Below are 21,904 nucleotides of genomic sequence, written 5' to 3'. Positions count from 1 at the left end.
ATAAAAAAAATACCACTCCAAAATATGAATATACCATGGATTGTTTAATGATTTTGTCTTTCGGAACGCTCTATCTCAATATCAGAGTCAATTGACATTAATTGAAATTGACATGACATTGAATTGAACAAAATATACGAAAACTCGAAAAGTCATATGTGTAAACCCGCGAAATGTTTCTAATACATTTTTACCTATTATAATAAATAATAATATAATAAGTGTTTATCTTTTGATAGCCATGATTTTCAAAAATTTAGATGTAACTAAATTATCCAGATTATCCTCACAACAAGTAGACCATGTAACTTGTATTGAATGGTAAATTTGTTCATAAAATTATTTATTTTAGTACTCGTTTAGCTTTTATAAACATATTGAAAAACACTTATTCTATTTTTAAAGCTGATTACTTTGAATTTCAGTTGTAAATATTATGTTATACCTACAACAGCAACTTGTGGACACACATTATGCCATTCTTGTTGGCGAGGGAGACGTACTTGTCCTTTTTGTAAAGTACAAGTTGAGAAAAAAAATTTAAAATTAAATTTACCTCTACAGACTCTCAAAGATCATGTTCAATTACTGGCAAATGCATTTGAAGAACTTTTTAACATAAAATGTATGTATCAGTGTTATTTTATGTACAATGTATATTTTAAGACAATCTAAATATACCATATTTCTTCATTTGTTTTAGTGGATGAATTTTCACTTGATCCGCCAATTGATAAAGAATCTGAAGATTCCAATAAACATGTCAAAGAATGGTTGGCAAGTTCTCAAAATCATTTTTCTGCACCAGTAACAGATTCTCAACAGTCAATTATAGGTCAATCTATTGAACAAGTTACAAGTAATATATTAATTCATTCAGAAAAGAAGGGAAATCCAAAATCTGTTGATGTTGTTCATGTGCCACCCTTACAAGTTGATTGGGATAAAATTGAAGAAATGCCAGAAATAGCAAATACTAACAAAAATGTACAAAATCCTGTAGGACCTATGGACATAGAACCATTTGACTTTATAGATGATGATGATGATAAAGACTATTCAACAGAGAATCCTAGAAGAAGCTCAAGAAACAAAGAAAATAAACATAATCATTCAAATAAAGCCTTCACTGAAATAAAATCTGACAACAATAGTGGAAAAGGTTTAAATTTGGATTCTGATATTAAGTCTCACAAGCTTGGAAAAAATTGGAACAATGTTAAAAGAATGAAAAAAGAATTTAGTAAACTAAATAAAAAAAATAGAAACAAGTTAAATGTTTCTATTGAAATGTGTAAGAAAACTCAAACTATTGCTAATAAAGCAGTTGCACCAAATTCACAGCACAACATCTTATATGATATTGATGATAACACTCCAGAATCTAATTTGAATGATAAAGAGAATAGCAAACATAAAAATACTATTGAGGAAGTGATGGAAGAAAATAGCACAGAAAGTAATAAACAAAAAGATGAAGATATAACAGATAGCCATTCTAATAAAACCAGGCCTTCAAATAAAGAACAGATTTGCGTTAATGTTAAAGACAAACCTGCAGAGACTGAACTCATCACAAACATAATGTGTAAAGATAATGTAAATAATCAAACAGTAGAATCTCAAAAAGTCTGTTTCTTTAAAAAAAGTGCCTTAAATAAAATGGAAACATTAGGTGAAAAAAACATAGATATTGGACCTAATGAGAATTCAAATGCGATCTCTGTTAACAATGATGACATTGAAATAACAATTAAAATTGGGAACACTTTAACTAATATATGTATCAAGAAAAAAGATAATGATGTCCAATTTAAAATTAATTCCGAACGTGAAATTCAAACGAGTCCTGAAAATGTAAATGCACATAAGAATGTTGTTCTTATTGGAAATCCAATAATGGACAGCAAATCACAAAACACTAATATTATTGAAGGCATGCAAATTGATCATGTCCATGATGATATTAATAATATTAAATGTAATGCATCAAAGATACAAATTTTAGAAAAATCGACATCTACCAAGAAAAATACGGCTTCTGCTGATACAGCAACAGGCAATTTTGAAATAACAGAAAGTGTAGAGAGAGAATTAACAGATATCTTGGACAATGCACAATGTCTTAATGACCAAAATAAAAATTCAAGCAGCAATTCAGCATCTGTTAATAATGGCCAAACAAAAATTCATCAACCAACAACAACACCCAAAGTGCTTCAAGGTATTCCTGAAGATATGGAATATTTGAATGATTTGGATATATTTGATGGGGAATCTGTTAAAGAAGGCAAGGTTCAGTCACTAAAAGCTTCTAAGAACACTCCGTCCGCAATATTGATGCCTACAGTAAAAAGTAATATAATGAAGTCCCTAAAAGATAAGAGAGAAAGAGAATTACCTTGTTCAGATGATATTCCTAGCAAGAAAAAAATTAAATTAACACATGAAAGTACAAATATTGATGACAAACCAATGGATACAGTAACTTGTGATCAAAATAAAACTTTAGATCAAGATAGTGAAAATATTAATTATGATGCAATAATGAGCCAGGTATTTGCTAACATTGATGCAGACATGGGTCACATCTCTAAGACTACTTTGCCTAAACAGGCTACTCAGAACTCTAATAGTAATAAAAGTAAAATAGCACAAACTGGAGATATTTTACATAGAACACAAGACAAAAATGACAATAAACACAACAATAAAGACATCACTAAAGAATATGCAAATCAAAAATATAGTGAAAATGTATTTTCAATGATTGAAAAGGATATTTCAGATTCAGAATTATTGGTTTCGTCTAAAACTATGGTATGCGATCCTCTAAATATATGACTCTTTTTTTTATAATCTTTCAGAAATTGTAATAAAATATTTTTTTAGACATCAACACAAATTCACAATGAAAGAGAAGATTCTGTAAAAGCAGTTATTGTGGATAATATTAAATCCTTTTCTCAAGAGTCTGATATAGAAGTTGTAGAACTCAGTACACCATTACATGATGATGATTCTGACAAGAGCATTGTTGAAGAAACACCTCAGAAGTAATTTCCATAGACTAACGAATTATAATATCAATTCAAATTTTCAAATATTAATGGTAATGTGTAATTTTTATTTTCAGGAGTACATCTTTATTAAAAAATAAAAGTAAAAACGAAATAACACTTGTCAGTAATACTCAACAATTATTATTAAAAGACAATAAGAAACCTATGAAACAATTACACAAAACACTCAGCAATGTAAACAGAGATACAGAAGATCCTGTGAATGTATTAAGTTTGTCGGATACTTTAGGTGACACAACAAAAACTAGTAAAAATGTAACTGTTGTTGAAACAGTACAACCGAGGCCGACAATGGAGACACCTCTAACGATTACGAAATTTGTTGATCAAATTAAACACAAATCAACACCCATGGCAAGAAAATCACTAAATTTTAACAGTCAAAATGCTGAGGATGACCCGGAACAAACCCTGTGTCCAAGTTCATTTGTTGCAGCTAAAACTACTCAAGAGAAAGAATTCATGCAGAGAGCTTTTGAACAAACACAAAATTCTCCAATTCAAAGTTTGGAGACTGGGAAGAATTTCAAAAGACCTGTCAAACTTTGTGTTGGTGGATCTTGTTTGTCTTCCTCGGAGCATGCAAACCTTAAACTATTATGCCTTCGGAGAAATTGGACTTTCGTTGATAAATATTGCAAAGAGTTGACTCATCTTGTTGTTGGAGTCGATGAAGAAAATAAGTCACAAAGGTAACTTCATACATAAATCATTCTTTTGTAATCTTTCATTTCAAATTTTAAACTCGATGTGTGTCAAATTATGAACAATTGTGTGTATGGGAATTGTATTTAATTACAATAAAATTCTACACACACTATTCGAAACATTTAGAAAGCACAACCTCTTTTAAAATTTATCATATCAGATTTGTAAAATTATTGTAATTATACTTCATACGTGTTTCATTAGAAAGTGTTATGTATAATAGTAACATTTTCGAATGTGACCTTGAAATTTTAATTTAACAGTATCCAAAGAAGCTCAGAAAATATTTTATTTATGGCATTTTTTAATGTTCCAGATCTGTAAAGTACATGTGTGCTCTAGCCGGAGCGAAGTGGATCGTTTCTTATGAATGGGTTGAAAAATGCCTGCAAACAAACAGTATTGTCGATGAAGTAAGTTTAAATTCTTATATTTATACAAGTGAGCAAAAGGTGTGTAATGACCGCTTATAGTAAACAATTCGTCATTAAAAAAAAGAAGTTTTAATAATTTGTAGGAAAGTTATGTTTCTTCTACTTATTACAAAAATAGCAAAATCTCAGGATACATTCTTACAATAGTGATTAATTAAATTTAAAGCTCTACCTGTCTGTTTGTATATTGCTTTTTCATAGTAAAACCACAAAGCAAGGTTCAAGTCCAAGGAAGGGCATAGTCGACTTTCTTACGTCTAGCACCTGACGACAGCCCATAGAATGTAATCGTAGCCGCGGGTGACAACTAGTCTAAAATAAATAACACTCATAATGTTTAAGGAGCCGTTCGAGGCGCTGGACGGCACGGGCGAGCCGGGCCCGCGCCGCTCGCGGGTCGCCCGCCTGAAGCTGTTCGAAGGGATCACGTTCTACTGCATGCCTCCATTCACCGTGCTCGATGTCGATACCTTAAAGGTATGCTCTCTTATAGCTTGCTTTAAACGCTTATCTCAAATCTGCAGCAAGTGGTGTTGACCTTGGTAAAAATAGCTTTGTACGTAAAATCCTGATGTCTGGGAAAAGGTAAATAGGAGGGAATAACATTCAACTATTTAAGTAATTGTAGCCGCACAATATACATATGTATTCGCATCACTGAGTAGTTTGGTTAAAGAATCTCATCCGTTTCTATTTCTAAAAACTGTTTCTACGTTGTCATCGTAGCACTTGGAGCGACTCGGCTTTGTCCGACTCGTCTGGGTAGGTACCACCAATTCAGTGTAACTACAAGCACTTAGTTCATGGTATATGGCTGCGGTGTAAAAAAACGTTCCATGTAAAAATATTATTGTCCGGTCCCAACAGGACATCCTGGAGAGTGCGGGCGGGCGCGTGGCGAGCTCGCCGCGGGACGTGCGCGCCGCCGCCGGGCCCGCGCTGCTGCTCGCCGAGCCCGAGCGCACGCAGGACGACAAGTTCACGTGTGAGTACACTGACACACTTAGGGCTCCCAGTAAGCACGTCTTGATGGTGCTTCCTGTGAGGCCGGACCTCTGCTTAAGACCCCTTCGATGTCGGGAAGGTGCAAAAACATGTGTATTGTACGTCTTCATACGCCTACGCTTCGACTAGTCGTAATGAATAAGCTCTTGCAGGTTCGGTACGTGTAATGTGCGTTTCATAACATGTTAATGTTGTCGGCAGTGAATAAGTCGTCAGGATCGTGTATGATGTGCCTAGGGCGGATCGGATACGGTAATTCTAAGGGGCTATACTTGCTCGCATCGGTTATAAGTGCGTTGGAATGTTGTGACGACGCTTTGTCGAAATATCTGCTTTGTTCTTTAAATTTAATTTTATAAGATTTATATGAAGCCTAAACGATAGTCGTCGATCAAGAATTACACCTAGGCATTTAACCTTTGTTTGCCAAAATATTACCCTGTCATACAGGGTTATTGACACCGGGTGACGACGGGTTGAATGAGAAGAGTACACTGTTACGCTTTATCGGAATTGAAGTATAAAGGCGCGGGATGTCTTTCATCGAAATTCATCATAGTTATTGTATGTAGTATTAATCATTTTCCGCAATATTTAGTAATAAAATATTAAGTAAATCTTCTTATAAAATTTAATTTTACACAGTATAGGGCGCTGATGAGATTGTTACGGGAATTAAACTTTTATAAAAAAATATCGTTGCGCCACCAAAGCTGTTTTACTTAAACCGAATAAGAGACTACCAAGAACTGGCAAAAAACTCAGTAGGTACTCTATACTGCCAAAACTCAAGGAATTTTGTAGCGCCCGTTGAAGACTTAAAATCGAGCTAAACACGGCTAGATTAACAGTGACCCACTCACGCTCCTGCACGTGAACTGTCGATGCTATATGACATATAGCATCATATGACAGCTATATGACAATTTTGTTATTAAGACAAAGTTCAAATAGTTCATCATTCGCTTATCTCATTATTTGGGGTCAGTGCAATGTGTAGGTAACTTGGCTGAAAAAGATCTACAATTTTAAATTATATACGCGTGAGGTAAAAATGTCGGATGGGCAAGAGATCGCTTAATAAATTCTGATTTTATTTTAATAATGTTTCCTTAAACATCCAAACAACATTCAAGAAAAAAAATCAAAACTCAAAATAGAATTTAAAAAAAGTAACGCTTCAGCAATGCACTACGAAAATCCTGTTTTGTCGTCTTGTTTAAATTTTGAATCGCTTCTAGAAAGTACGATAAAAAATCTTTTTGTTTTCTATGTTTATTAATCTTCATAAGTTTGCGCTCGTGTCTTCTTAAAGAACGTCACTGGAATGCAGTATCAAGTGGCCATTGCCTGAAAAATAGCGGAAATACAAAATAATACAATTGGCGCGAAAATCATCAAATATAATATTTTATTTTGAGAAAAACAACTTTCGCCTTGGCAAAAATCACAATTACCTGATTTTTTGGGCCCCGAGTGTAATGTACTATATTGATATATAGTAATATTGATAAAAATATAATGGACTACAAATTACTTATACGAAGTAAACCGATTGTCTTGTTGATTTTCAGTTCTAAGACAGAAAAACCTTCGGCTTCGGTCAGACAATTTAAATCAAAATATTCTTTATTCAACTCAGGTTCATAAATGCACTTTTTAATCGACACGCTACAGTATTTAATTAATTGCATAGTTACCACTGTCTTAAACGTATTATTCCGAGAAGAACCGGCATGAAACTAAGTTGTTATTCTTTTCCACTAATTAACATCGATATGTTAATATATAATTATCACTAGAGTTCTTAGTCTATTTTAGTTACTATTCACTCTATGATCTAATTATTACTACAGAGTCCTCATGATATAGACCCTCTTCTTTTTCACGTAGTGGAAAGCCCTGCTGCCGTCCTCCTCAGGGCCGTCTGAAATGGGAAACGCTAGGTTCCCCCTCATGGCATGGCATGGCACCCGCTACCTTTTCAAACCGGATAATAAGCCCTCGGAATGCTCTTCGAAGCCCCAGCGACCGTGCTAGGTGTGGTATTTCATGTATCTGACCACTTGCCCCTCGGCAGTTTGTGGAGACATAGCGCCTCCTTCCCCGACATACACCCTTTTTTTATTTTTCTCGCTAGAAAAACGCTTTACGCGCTTCCCCCACATGATGGAAAGTGGGGGTGTGGGACTCCCCGGAGCCCTGGACGCCGAATGCGCCCAGGTACGCCGGGTTTACCCACTAAAAAACCAGCGGTACCCTCTCCGTCTATCGGCGGGCGCCACGGGATCGCTTGCGCATGCTACCGTGACGCCCTGCCCGACATACACCCTACTCCAACATGGCCTTCTGGCGTACTTCCAAATATTATAATTCTAATCAAAGACAGTGTGATTTAGAATGGAAATCTAGGAATTATTAACGTCACATTTTTCTCGAAACGCCACATTTTAGCAGCGCCTTAAGAATTATTTACCCATGTTTAATATTTAATATAAAACTATAATACTTAGTAAATGCTAGTCTAAATATTTCGCTTTTGTGAGATCTTGTCTAAAAAAAGTCGACACACTCCTAAAAATTAAGTTAATAAAATAAAATTCAAGTAACACCAAGGTCGCATACAATAATTCTGTTTATGTTTTTTAAGACAAAAAACTCAGACTAGTATGAAAAGTAAATTTTATATCGTAGCGTGTATGTATCATAGTAACAACGTAATATACTTTCATTAAAATTTCATAAATGAGACAAAAAGAGCAAAAGTACTATTTATATTTCGTTTGTACGTATATAATGCAATTAAGTTTAAAAATATTTTAATATTGAAATGATTGAGACGTTAGCATTTAATAATTAACGCAAAGACACAATTCAGATATCTATGAACGAATACCAATATTTGTTCCAACCCGGTTCGAAAGCAAATAACAAATAACATTGCATAACTTATATTTGATATTACAAGATGGATCTTAAATGAAATGTACCCAAGCCAGCGAAATGACCTCTGAGTCACGCCACTGACGTGACGTGGCCGAGTCATAGTGATGCTTATGAAGCATCAGGCCACAATGGACCATTAATAGTATTTTGTTTATTTTATGGTATTAGCTAAAACAATATGTGCCGTTCTTAATTTTCAACTTAATTAAATATTACATATTTTATATCAATTAAAATTTTGTTAATTGGTTTTCGGCTTCGTTTGTCTTTTAGGGGTTAATCGTCGGGTGTTAAGCATAAAAAGAGTATATCCTTCTTTTGAGTTCGAGCTTGCATATCAAATTTCATCAAATTCGCTTCAGTGGTTTGACCGTGAAAGAACAACATACAGACAGAGTTCCTTTCGCATTTATAATATATATTAGTAGAGACCGGATAATATGCATTTGCATATTTGCATATGCATTTGCATATTTAAGCCGTTTTCAGCGCTAATAGCATATTTTTTCTAAGCTGTAGTGATGATGCATATTATCGCTATAGTTTACAGTATTTTTTGAGCGCAACGCACTCAGCAGTCGCGCGTCTTTTGTTTTGGTCGGATAATAAAAAGAAAGAGACAAAATGATCGTCGCGCTCGCCTACCGCACTATTCCTTCCTCGCACCTATTACCTACGCATGTTATTGTTTCTATTGTTCACGTGCATGCTCATTGATCTGCAGTTAAAGTTTTTGTGTGAAATTGTACAATGCAATACACTGCAATTAAACAAAACAACCAGTTTAGCATAGATTTATGTGAAGCATTGCTTGCAAGTAATATTCCTCTCCATAAACTAAAAAATCCTACCCTCAAACAGTTTCTGCAAAAATATAGCTTGAATCAAAATATACCAGACGATTCAACATTACGTAAAAAATATATACCAACAATTTATAAAAATATTATGGAAGAAATACGTAATGAACTCAAGGAGAACCTTATTTGGATTGAAATCGTCAGCTGAAGCTGACGAAACTACTGACTGTTGTGGTCGTTATATAGCGAATTTAATTGTCGGTACATTGAAACTAGAACCTTCTCCTCCCTATTTAGTTGCCTGCAAAGAATTAGAAAAAAACAAATCATTCAACGATGGCCAGATTTGTGAATGAGGGTATTAAAAAAAAAATTCCTGAATCATCTGCAGAAGAAAGACTATTTATATTTCTTTCAGATGCTGCTCCCTATATGATCAAAGCAGCCAAGGCCCTCCAAGTATTTTATCCCAATTTAATTCATGTGACGTGCTTTGCCCATGGAGTACATCGACTTGCTGAAAAATTACGATCCACGTTTGGGAATGTAAATAAACTGATTTTATCAACAAAAAAGTGTTTCTTCAGGCACCTGTTCGTAATAAAGCCTACAATGAAAAACTACCAAATGTTCCTCTCCCTCCCGAACCAGTTGTAACCAGATGGGGGACATGGATAGAAGCTATATTGTTTTACAATGAACATTTTGAAGCCATCAAAGGTGTAGTAAATGACTGACAGTGCCGAGTCAAGAGCGATTTGTGAGTCAAAGACAGCATTTAAGGATTCTATCATAAAAAAAAACTTGGCTGTAATTTGCACCAATTTTTCTCACATACCTGAAAGTATTAAAAAGCTTGAAACTCACGGTTTGGCGTTGAGTGAATCCATTCAAACAATGAATAAAATCCGCCAAATTAACTCAACGTTGCCAAATACGTTGCCGCATAAACTTACAGAAAAGTTTGAAAATATTTTGAACAATAATCCAGGCTTTGAACATCTGTGTCAAATTAATAGCTTTATTAATAGGCCGCCGGAAGTTTTGCCAGAAAATATAAGAGCTAACATAGCACCTGAGTTCAAATTCAGCCCAGTTACCTCAGTAGATGTGGAGCGATCATTTTCGATCTATAAAAATATTTTGGATGATCGAAGACATAATCTTACCACGGAACATTTAGAACAATACTTGATTGTTAACGTTTTCAAAAATATGAAATAATGTAACATGTTACTGTATCGATTATCGTCTATCAATGAATAGGTACTATACTAAATGTATGCTGATTTTGTAATTAATAAAAAATCTACAACTTAATCGTTTCTTATTTTAAAAATTATAAAGACACATACCTAATAAAGCAAAACTTAAAACAAGTAACTAACAATAAACTTAAATTTAAAGGAATAATATTTACAAAACAAAAAAAAATTACATTTAATGTTGCATATTCTGTCAGTTTTCGTGCATGTTTCAAACATTTTTCATGCATATTTCGAGATTTTTATGTTGCATATAATCCGGTCTCTATATATTAGTATAGTGATTATCACGTTTTTATACTGAGACTGGACTGAATCATATGCATCGGTGTTAAAATTTAAAAATAGCTCCACAGACATACAATAACAGAATAGTTAGATAAAAATAAGATTGTTTATCAACTGCAAATGTTGTTCGTGAGATCGATTGTAGCTTTGGCAATATTGATGTAATTGAGTCTATACATTCGTAAGCAATGCCTCGCTTATGGATATCAATATTTACTTCATTAAATTTCCACAATGAACTTTGTACCTATAGCTTATTTTGAATTTATTTAAGATAAAACAATGTTCTTTATTTCTCATTCAATTACCGATTTTAATTGTACTTCAGAAAGTATTTAAAATATAGGAACCGTGGGTAAATTAAAATAATTAATAAAATATTTTTACAAATTCGAAAAAGGTAGATGATTTAATACGACTTGTTTGTTTTTATGTTATTTACTACTGCCTTTGTATAGATAATCGACATATTTTTTTTTTTTTTCAGATCTTGCTATGGAACTAAGTATTGTGCCTGTGAACTATGAGTGGGTGCTAAATTGCTTGGGCAGTTACACTTTGGGATCAATATACGAACTATTACTGTGTCCAGCCTCCTTGATACCGCCTGTCACTTCTAACTGGCCACCTGAATTGATATCTCGTGATTATGAATAAATATAATTTCGTTTTATAATTTTGTTTTATTTCTTTGTTACATTACATATACACACTTTTTGAAGTAGGTAAGTACTTAGATATGAATACAATATTTAAATATTATTTTTCAAAGCAAACGATTAGAATTTTCAAAAAAAAAAAATAAAGGTACTTAATTATTATATATAAATTCCGAAACAAATAGAAATGATTATTAAATCTTGTAAATATATAAAAATTAAAAGGATTTTTTGGCCTATGTGAATAACATTATGATATATATTATAAAAGCTATGTTAGCATTTGTTGCCTCTAAACGTCTGTTTGATTAGATATTTTCAATTTTCGAAATTGGAGTCAAAATCTTTATAAAATATAGAAGCATTACACTTGCATATTGGTTGTCATAATTCTACCGTAGCAACAAGTAAAATACATCAAACCTGAGTGAGGAAACGGTAAAAGAAAGACTGTCTCATTTATTGAGCCCGCATTCCAAATATATTCCAAAATAGATCTTTGTTTCTTCTTTCATAACTTATTTTGACGTTCATAATTACTGTATCGTCTATAATCTCAGTAACAAAAATATCCTTACCCTATAATGATATAGCGACATGATTTTTTACGTCATTATTATTTCAATTAATTCAAACAATATTTTACATTAAAATAAATTTTGTTTCCTTTAAAAAACTTTTGTCTCCTTTTGCTTGTAAACACCTAACCTGAGCATAGCTGAACGGTAGGTTTATAGGTTATTCCACCACGCTACTTCATTGCGGGTATATCCTGCAAAAAGAAGTATGCAAAATAAAAACATGATCTCCGGGTTCACGGAATCACGTCCTCGACCAATCATATCGCGTCAATTTGTTGTTAAATGTTGTTTGTTAGTCTTTAGTATTTTATATTTGAAAAGGCTATAGTAGTTACTTAACAAATAGTGGAAAACATACGTCAGTAAAATCTAAATTAGGTATTAAGCATGTACATACTCTATAAGCATTATGATCAATTAAATAAACACACATTATGTTTCATGATCATTAGATAATTTCTGAGAATTTAAACCAGTAATTAATTATTAATACTTATCCAGAGATGCTAGCCAGAGACATTATACAAATATTATAAAGATCAAAGTTTTGTTCGTTTATTTTTTTCCACGTTGTATATATATTTTTTTTAAATATAGTTTTAATTGTTGGTCCACACTTTTTGAAGCGAACGCTGCCTTAATTATGACATACAATAAAAAATTTGTATGAGATATTTGTAGGTCACACGTAGATATATAGTGTCAAGTATTAATCCTTATAAATAACATATTAACATATGTAAATATTTCCTATCACACTTTGCAATTCGAGTAGATTTAGAATACCACATTTTTGAAAAAAAAAACGCAAAATACGCGGGGCGCGTTGTACAGCGCTTTAACGAAACATTAGTTGGCGAATGTTTATAATGTAAATCTATCTCATTGTCAGTAATTAAAAAAATATCTTACGATAATAACATCCTATATCTTAACCTATCCAATAAAATCCTTATTCTACCTAACATATGAATTCTGTTCTACTGTAGTTTAAAAAACGAATTATACTTAATCAAGAAGTTTGATTAATTATTAAAAGACAATAAACGCTATGAAATAAGCTAATTATGCTTTAGGTAAATAGCCAGCTGCATTGTCATTTACCCACATTTTTAATGAACAATATAAAAGCCACCTGGTTTTGGAGAATTCTTGATATTGACTACGACTATTCCAACGCTAGACGGCACGAAAACCATTACCTTATTGAAATAGGCTATCAAGAAATGACTAACAATTTTTAATAGGTATATAATAGAGCTTCTCTAAGTTTTGCGATTATTACATCATGTACATTGATGCATGCGTATGTCACGCGTTCACATCCATTTTCTAGCTAATATATACTTTATCACAATTAAAAATAAATATTTTATGAAAGGGTGATTATAATATGGCATGAGTAATTTGTTTTTAGACCTTTCATTTCCAGAGAAACATAAACTATTGTAAGTAGGTACTTATCCAGTTGCTTAGTACCCACTTACCTAATGTTCCAGAATATACTATAAAATATTAGGTATTATCTATATTCTACCTAATCCTACCTAAACAATTAAAAAGAAATAACAAGAGTCACATCATTTAATATTACCTATTTATATACAAAAATATATATTAAAGACAAAGATATGAAATTTGTTAGACATTTTTATTTTCTATAGGAAACAACGTGCTTGTAAATACTTGTATAACACATAGGTATAATTCTATAGGTGCATTGGTATAAAGTTCCCCAGTGTAAATGGAAAAATCGAACGAATGTGCCAAGTCTTTGAGTGTATTTTTCAGTTTGTTGCGAAATCATCCGATCACAAATACATTTCGTGGCTGAGCGATGGTTTAGCGTGACGTGGTCCTACTATCGCGCCACCTTGCTATCCAATCCACGGGTCGCTTGCCGCATTGCCTTCCACTTCACTCCAAACCGCTAGCGACTGCACATAGCGTTACCGCGTCGAATCAAAAACACGTATACTACGCTTAAAACACGTGAACAAGTCAATCGCCTAGTTATCGTCATTTTTTTTCCTATCACGTAACATCGCCATCGAAATAAATAAATAAACCTTGTATATAACTGTCGGCGACCGTGAAAATATCTTATTACATACTAATACATCTTTGAGAAAACACTTCGAAGTAGTGCAATAATTCGGTACGTTATTCTTGAATTTGGGTGAGTAAATATTTTTTTTATATTTACCCTAATAATTACGAAAATTTCTAAAATTGTTTAAAAGATATAATAACATATTTTTAAACTATTATATTTTATTCTACATCGGTTTAAAGTGATGATTCTATTAAACTAATGTATATTATTGATATTGTAGCTAAATGTTACTCCAAAAAGTAGATCGATATAAAAGCAAGGAACATGAAAATATAAGAAAATTGCGTTTCTTTTGTTTATTAAAGTTATTTTATAGTACATAAGTACGTAAATACGTGCTGGTATTTTTATTTTTATATTCAACCCAAATATCTATTACATATTATAAAGCTTCGATTATGTATCATTTTATTTAATTGTAGGTAGATATTGAAAATTTTTTAATACATTTAAATATAAAATGACGTATAAAAATTGAACTGTAACAGATGTCAAGAAACAATTGTTAGTCGTAAAACTAGATTATTTATGGAGACCTCTTATGCTATATAGTTATTTAAATAAAACTGCATCTCGTGACTACGTATTTTTTTTGGCTATGGAAAATGTATTTTGTTTTCGCTGATCGTAACGTCATGCTCATATGTCAATTCTATATTCAGTGATTCAGTCCGTTCCGTCGTTATCGTCACATTGTTGCAAGTTGCGATACTTTTTCAGCAAATTTTTCTGAGTAATGTAACTTTTCCGTTCTTGTTAACATTTCTTTTGCTTATAATAATTTAAATCAGATTTTAAATTTCAACGGAATGCTTTGATGATAGATAAATATTATGGAAAAATATTGTAACTCGCAGTTATTACAAAGTGCCGAATTAAATTGATCGCCATAACAATTTTTTCGCAACACAAGAGTTATTTTGCAGTTATAGCCTTAAAATTGAATTATAATACAATTGTGTGTCAATTTAATGAATTCTGTATTTGTTTATTATGTTTAAGCTATAACTTTTATTATTTGTTTTTTAGACCAAGTTTACGAGCATAATAAAAACATTTTTTTTGCAGAAAACAAATCTGAAAACATGCCTCCTAATTCGGTTGACGCAAATGGGATATTATTCGAATCTGAAGCAGCTACTCCTGATTTGGCACTCCCCTCTGTGCCAATACAGCAAGCAGACAATTATCCTAGGAAATATGTTTGGCGAAACATCATAGCCTTCACATATCTACATATAGCGGCTTTATATGGAGGATATCTCTTTCTATTCTCAGCCAAATGGCAAACGGATATATTTGGTAAGTTGTTGATGTTTTAAATATTTATTTGTTTACCCAGTAAATGGAATTATCTGGTATTTTAGTTCCTTAAATAAACTGCATATGTGATGCATATCTATAATATATCTCTAAGTATTACTCTTATCTTATGGATTTAGGCTTTTACATAGGTGGTTGAAAAGTTTATCTAAAAGTATATACAAGTTGTAATGATAAAGTTATTTTATATATGTGTAGATTGGTTGGTTTATAAAAAATATACAATAAATGGAATCTTTAGTAATTTTATAAGTAAAATATTTTTCGTTTTATTAAATTTTTATGTTACGATTATTAATTATGTCAATTTTACAAAATATTATTCAACATTATCAATATAAGATATTACAATAAATTTTAGGATTAGAAACGGAAAATGTAGTTGAATAAATAAATGCTGATAACAGTTTAATCGGAAAAAAGATGTATGTAATGTTACTTGTGTTTTTGAGACTGAATATATTCCAAATTGAAGTTAAATTTGGTTTTCCTTATATTTAAATTTTGTCGGTTTATATTTTAGAAAAGCTTTATATAAAGCGTTTGTTATAGGTAACATCAAATGTTACTGATTTGTTTTGAATCTTATAATATAGTAATCATTTCAAGAATATTTATTACAAACTAAGTTGTTTTTTTACAGCGTATGTTCTGTATGTGATGTCTGGACTTGGGATCACAGCAGGAGCTCACAGACTCTGGGCTCACAAATCTTATAAAGCAAAGTGGCCGCTCCGACTCATTTTGGTCTTTTTCAACACTCTAGCTTTCCAGGTAAAGTTTTACTATTGTCTATTCAATATTTAATTGAAAAATAGAGATCCTCTTTAAAATAACCCAATAAGGTATCTACAAAGTATAACAAAGCAAGATAAATTAGAGGGGGGTCTTATAAGACACAAATAAAATAATTCAGAGATGTCTCCACATATAGGGTTGCCAGGCATCCAGATAAAGCTGGACATAGTTACGCTTTTTGATTGCATGTTTGGTGAAAATAAACAGTGTCCTGCTTGTCTGGCTTTTGTTAGGCTTTTAACATTATATTTATATATTTTGCAAACAAGATACATTCGATATTTATATTTCATTAGAAATTAACAAGATTCATGGTAATAACCAGAAAAGCTTGATTTTACATACAATTTTTTTATCATATCTATTAATACTGAGACACAAAATCTTCAATAATGTAAGTGATTTTAATGTGATTTTTATCAATAAATAGTGATTCAAGAGGAAGGTTATTATGCATAAAACATGCATGTTATAGTAGAGAAAAGCTGAAAAAAAATTAGATTTTTCTTTTTATGTTTGTTTTTCAATATAAAATTTGTATATAAACCTTTATTGCACTCATGTCAAACCATTAGGGATAGCTAGTATGAAAATAAAACAAAATTTCAAAATGTATTATTAGCATACATAGCTTCATAAAATATAACCACAATAACAAAACCAATTTTTAATTTTTGTTGTGTTAGAATTAATAGCAGCAGGTCAATAATGTTTTTTCAATGAGCATGAACTGAATTTAAAGCAGTCATAGGATAAGTAAATATCCTTGCTTATTTCCTCTTACTCATGTCTCTAAAGTAAATGAACTGTCGATCAATATTTACTAACAGCCTTCAACATCCTCCGAGTAATAGTAATGCTTACAGATATGGTGTCACATCCTTTAACCTTCAAAATGAATAGGTGTAAAGATTCTCATAATTTTGAGTTTTTCATCATGATATTGGAAAAACCTTGAGATTATTTCACTTTTATTTTACATCTAATTAATGCTGTGTAACTGCATAATTAACACAATCTACATTCAATAAAGGAAGATTCACTGTTTCTTCAAAATATGTTAAATGTCTCATGTAGACATTGTACAAAAATTTCAATGTTAAAGTATATATGTATATTTTATAAACTGTTATTTCTATTTCTGTCAATTCTATAACTACATTTTTTTATCCGACTTCAAAAGGGAGGAGGTACTCAATTTGTCTGCTTAAATTTTATATGTACATATATGTATGCTCCAGTATATCTCAGTGCTTATTTTTTTTGCTTGATTTATTATAGCTCCAAGGTGCTCTCATCTCACTTTCATCGTTTTTCGCTCGTTCATGTTAGAAACGTTAAGGCAAATTTTGGAATATTTTTTTTTATATTTTACTAATAAATCATTCATATGTTTCTCTTCGCCGTTATGGCAACAAATTAATAAATTATGTTAAATTTGCTTTTATCTTAATTTTTACAAGTGTACTTTTTCACTATGATTTTTACCCGATTACGGCGAAACCACATGGAGGGCTATGTATAAAATATTAATTTTCATCAGTTGCTGCTTAGTGTCTTCTCAACAACATACCAAAATTTGACACATGAGATATTGTGAGAAGAGTCCTGTTCCTTGAAGTTAATATTGTATTTAAAAAATATATATACACCGGGTATTTTATGACCATTTCATTTATATAACTTTAAGTTTATACTTAAAAACTTATATTTTTAACTATAAGTTTTTGCTTTCTACTCTGTTTATATTAAGATGATTATTGCAAATAATATACAAAATCACATCTTAGATGTAATGCTGTAATTTAAATAATTTTCGAACTTCGATTCGAAAGTTGGTTTATTAATGAACTACCACATTGAGCTAGTATTAATAAAAAACGATTGTCGGCCAGGATTCTGCTTTGGACTGGGCACGTGACCACCGCATGCACCACAAGTACTCGGAGACGGACGCGGACCCGCACAATGCGACTCGCGGCTTCTTCTTCTCCCACATCGGCTGGCTGCTCGTCCGCAAACACCCCGAGCTCAAGAGGAAGGGCAAGGGTCTCGATTTGAGCGACCTTTACGCGGACCCGATTTTGAGATTTCAAAAGAAGTGAGTATCTTTTTTTATATGTAAACGGACCGATATGGTAATCACCGCCTACAGACATTGGCGATTTAGATTTTATGTCCCTTGTTCTGTAATTACACTGGGTTACTCATCCTTTTGGCTTAAACAAAGCCCTACCTATCACCAAGTTAACTTGTTTAACACACTATAGTCTTTACTCTTCTGTTCGTCTATTTCGAAATTTCGATTTATCATCTTAACTTGCATTTTTATTTCATTAAAAGAAATATATTTTTATACATTTTGACTTAAAAAGTATTATTGGGCACAATTATCAAAATATTCGAAAGCTTTTGGCTCGTAAAACATAATTGTAATAGAACCCATTGTTTATAATAGTGTCCTTTTCAGGTATTACTTGCTGCTGATGCCAATCACATGCTTTGTGCTGCCAACGATAATACCAGTCTACTTCTGGGGTGAGACATACATCAACGCCTACTTCGTGGCCGCCATGTTCCGTTACGCGTTCATACTGAACGTGACGTGGCTGGTTAACTCCGCAGCTCACAAATGGGGAGACAAACCCTACGACAAGAATATTCAGCCTTCTGAGAATATATCCGTCGCGGTGTTCGCACTCGGCGAGGGCTTCCACAACTATCACCACACTTTCCCGTGGGATTATAAAACAGCAGAGCTCGGTAACAACAGGCTGAATTTTACGACGAGCTTCATCAACTTCTTCGCGAAGATCGGCTGGGCTTATGATCTGAAAACCGTATCGGATGAGATTGTGAAGAATAGAGCTCTGCGCACTGGTGATGGAACCCATCACCTCTGGGGCTGGGGTGACAAGGATCACTCCGTGGAGGAGATGAAGGCAGCCATCAGGATCAATCCCAAGGATGAGAAAGATGACTAGATTTCACACCTACGCGAATATATTACATTACTATATAGCAAAGCGTATAGTTTTAACTTTGTTGTGATAATAGTTATCGATATCTAAAGATATCTTTTGTTAACTTTCTTCTTCACCAGATCTGCTTTTCCTCTAAAAAACGTTGTCGATTTTAAAATGAGTTCGATAGTGGCTAACGAGAATTCACAAGCGTTATGTTAATGTTCTTCCAGTCGACAATTGTTAGAAGAAATTTAATGTCTATGTATGTCTTATTATTAATGGATTATAATTCGATATGAACTCGAATTGAATACGAATATTTTTCAAATTAAATTATTAGAATTGTTATTGAATAGAATGTTATCAGACTATTACAATTATAGAGAAACTCTTAAAGATGAATGTAGATCTATTTTTAATATGCACTGATTGCTTGAGCTAATCGAATGTTTAATGCTAATTTATTTATTTAAGATTTGTTGGAGTCATACCGAGCACAACTGTAATCGCATTGCTTTTTTTAATTTTTTGCGACACGCACGTTACTTATGAAAGATTGATGATACAAAGAAACCTTCTCTCAAGTATAGAACAACTGTACAATGTTTTAACTCAATTGTATGTATGGTTCAAGAACGTATACGAACAAACGAACATTCAATTTTATATGGCATGACGAAACGGTATGCATGTGTAATGATAGGTAACACATCAGTATTATAAACCACATAGAATACATTAGTTTGTGTACCCACTAGTCGTTTGTTAGTTGCATTTGTAGCAATTTTTGTAAGCCAAACCATTTGTTGAGCACATAATTAAACCCAGTAATATATTTAAAAAACATATTTCCTATTTAATGTTTTAGTTTTATGGATCGTTAGGGTATGAATATGTGGTCTGTAAGAAATATATACATTGGCATTGTGGAGAAACTCGATTGTAAATAGGTGTTATTTAAACAATGATATACTACAGAAAGTTATTATAATATTAAATTACTTTTTAATAAATGCTTTTGAAAAGTATAAAAGTAAGAGATATGGTTATATGTACTCAACTGCGCGTTAAATGTTTGGTTGACGCTTCCAAATATAGACAGGCGACACTTATAAAGTGCCCGATTCCCTTTTACGTAATTATAATATTGTTTTAATAAACACCTATTTATATCGACAATACCTATGATTACGACTGATGTGTAAAGGGATTGTGATATTTAGGAAGGTAAATAAAGTAGAAGGAAAGAAAAATTCAATACAAAATGATTTTTGTCTCTAATATATTTATTTTTCATTTATAAGCACAAATAAAAAAATATTATATAATTATGATTAAAATTTAAATAGATGGTGTATCTGGCATCCCATAGTATCTTCAGTGTTGCTAGCTTCAAACGGTGTGCTAAATATACTAAACAGCTCGTTTGAATATCTTAAGTCGATTTGTATCGCATGCTAGAGTATGTAAATTGCACGCCGAGTGAAGAAAGCGTCATAGTTCTAGTTAATAACTGTTAACTAAGTCGGAACTAAATAAAATCCAGCCCTTATTATTCTAAAATATAAGCGCAAAATATTTAATGTTGTTTTATTTATAATTTTAAACCACAAACTTTACCTTACATTTATATTCTATTAAGTTACAAGAAAGTTTATTTTAAATTGATATTTATAGAAAAAATATTTTTAATTAAGTGAATATTTTTTCGAGTAAAACTTACTTCGATAAATTTGCTTATGAAATCTGTTTTTGTCGTAGCTAGTATTCGCCTAGTGGTCGAAATTCGACCTTAATATTAAGCATTAATTAAATTTCAAGAAAAAAAACTAGTCTTACAATAACAAAATCGGTCGACAAAAAGATACTCAACTGTTTTATTTTTGTCTATTTATATATAAACTTTATTTCTTTTCAAGACAAAGTCTAAATCTTATTCAATATCATCTCATTTTGTTAAATTTTTGACTATCTATATAATATAAACCCGAGGCAATATTTACGGTCTTACATTTGTTTTTAATAACGTACAATGATAATTTACATATTTTGTCTTGTATAAACCTTGTCTTTTTAAATATTAGTCATCGAACGCACTGGATGATGAAGACTGAACGTATTAATTACAAAAAAAAAACGTATTAATTTCTTAGCCATCTCGTTAATACTAATAAGTAATAACATTTCAGAAATGAAAGGACAAGCTATATAATATGGTACTATTAGTTAGCAAATCGTGACAATAGACAATGATTATTTATATGTATTCCAGGAATATATTTTTGTCGTGTGCAATTATTATTCTGTGCTAGACTAGACTTAAATTATTTTTTATAGAATCGGTTTTAAAGAATTCAAAATTATACATATTTCATATATGTATAATTTTGAATTATTAAGTGCTTGTATTACTTGTACGAATCATTTGTAATTACCTATATTTCCGGATGACGTTTTGTGACCTTCGCGAATCAAATACGAAGTATCAAGTTACGCTTTTTACAAATGTTGTTTGTCTGGTGTTTCGCTGATATTAGTGTTTGAAGTAGAACATTGACAATTTCATTCAATAAACTTACATAAATACACAATAGCAGTATGCGACTTGTGCAAGTAGGTAGGATGAAATAATATTGCCTTATAGGTAGGTGCTTTGGAGTTTGGACTAATCTTATACAAACAATAATAAGATGGAAATATAAATTATACACAAATGCATATATTATGATAATTCTTCGCTTATGGATGGTAGAATATTGTACGAGGCGTAGAAAAGCGTCCAAATAAAAGACGTTTCGTATTCGTTTTAAGTCGCATGTGTCTCTAAAATTTAGCAACGATTTTAATAGATCACGAATCGTAACCTAAATACTAGCGTAAAACAACCAATAGTTAGATATAAAACTTGGGAACAAAGACAATTATGCGATCC

The 21,904-nt window shown here is 31.9% G+C and overlaps 2 protein-coding genes across 3 annotated transcripts; both read left to right on the top strand.

Moving 5' to 3' along the window:
* Positions 1 to 119: 119 nt before the first annotated feature.
* Positions 120 to 11,205, top strand: LOC113394575 (breast cancer type 1 susceptibility protein homolog). Of its 2 annotated transcripts, XM_026631979.2 has the most exons (9): positions 120 to 321; positions 426 to 625; positions 704 to 2,820; positions 2,893 to 3,056; positions 3,137 to 3,775; positions 4,108 to 4,204; positions 4,568 to 4,702; positions 5,093 to 5,210; positions 11,017 to 11,205. In XM_026631979.2, the coding sequence occupies exons 1-9, from the start codon at positions 242 to 244 to the stop codon at positions 11,184 to 11,186; spliced, it is 3,720 nt and encodes a 1,239-aa protein (XP_026487764.2). In that variant the 5' UTR covers positions 120 to 241; the 3' UTR covers positions 11,187 to 11,205. The 2 variants fall into 2 exon arrangements, with proteins under 2 accessions (XP_026487764.2, XP_026487918.2); XM_026632133.2 differs by lacking the exon at positions 426 to 625 and having other exon boundaries at positions 244 to 321.
* A 2,489-nt stretch (positions 11,206 to 13,694) lies between these two features.
* LOC113394777 (acyl-CoA Delta-9 desaturase-like) lies at positions 13,695 to 20,555 on the top strand. Its single transcript, XM_064216133.1, has 5 exons — positions 13,695 to 13,948; positions 14,954 to 15,187; positions 15,852 to 15,982; positions 17,902 to 18,107; positions 18,477 to 20,555. The coding sequence occupies exons 2-5, from the start codon at positions 14,971 to 14,973 to the stop codon at positions 18,988 to 18,990; spliced, it is 1,068 nt and encodes a 355-aa protein (XP_064072203.1). The 5' UTR covers positions 13,695 to 13,948; positions 14,954 to 14,970; the 3' UTR covers positions 18,991 to 20,555.
* Positions 20,556 to 21,904: the final 1,349 nt, after the last annotated feature.

This window comes from Vanessa tameamea, chromosome 10 (genome assembly GCF_037043105.1).
Source record: "Vanessa tameamea isolate UH-Manoa-2023 chromosome 10, ilVanTame1 primary haplotype, whole genome shotgun sequence".
Classification (NCBI taxonomy): Eukaryota; Metazoa; Arthropoda; class Insecta; order Lepidoptera; family Nymphalidae; genus Vanessa; species Vanessa tameamea.
The sequence above is the reverse complement of the archived record's forward strand: the minus strand, read 5'-3'. Positions and strand labels throughout refer to the sequence as shown.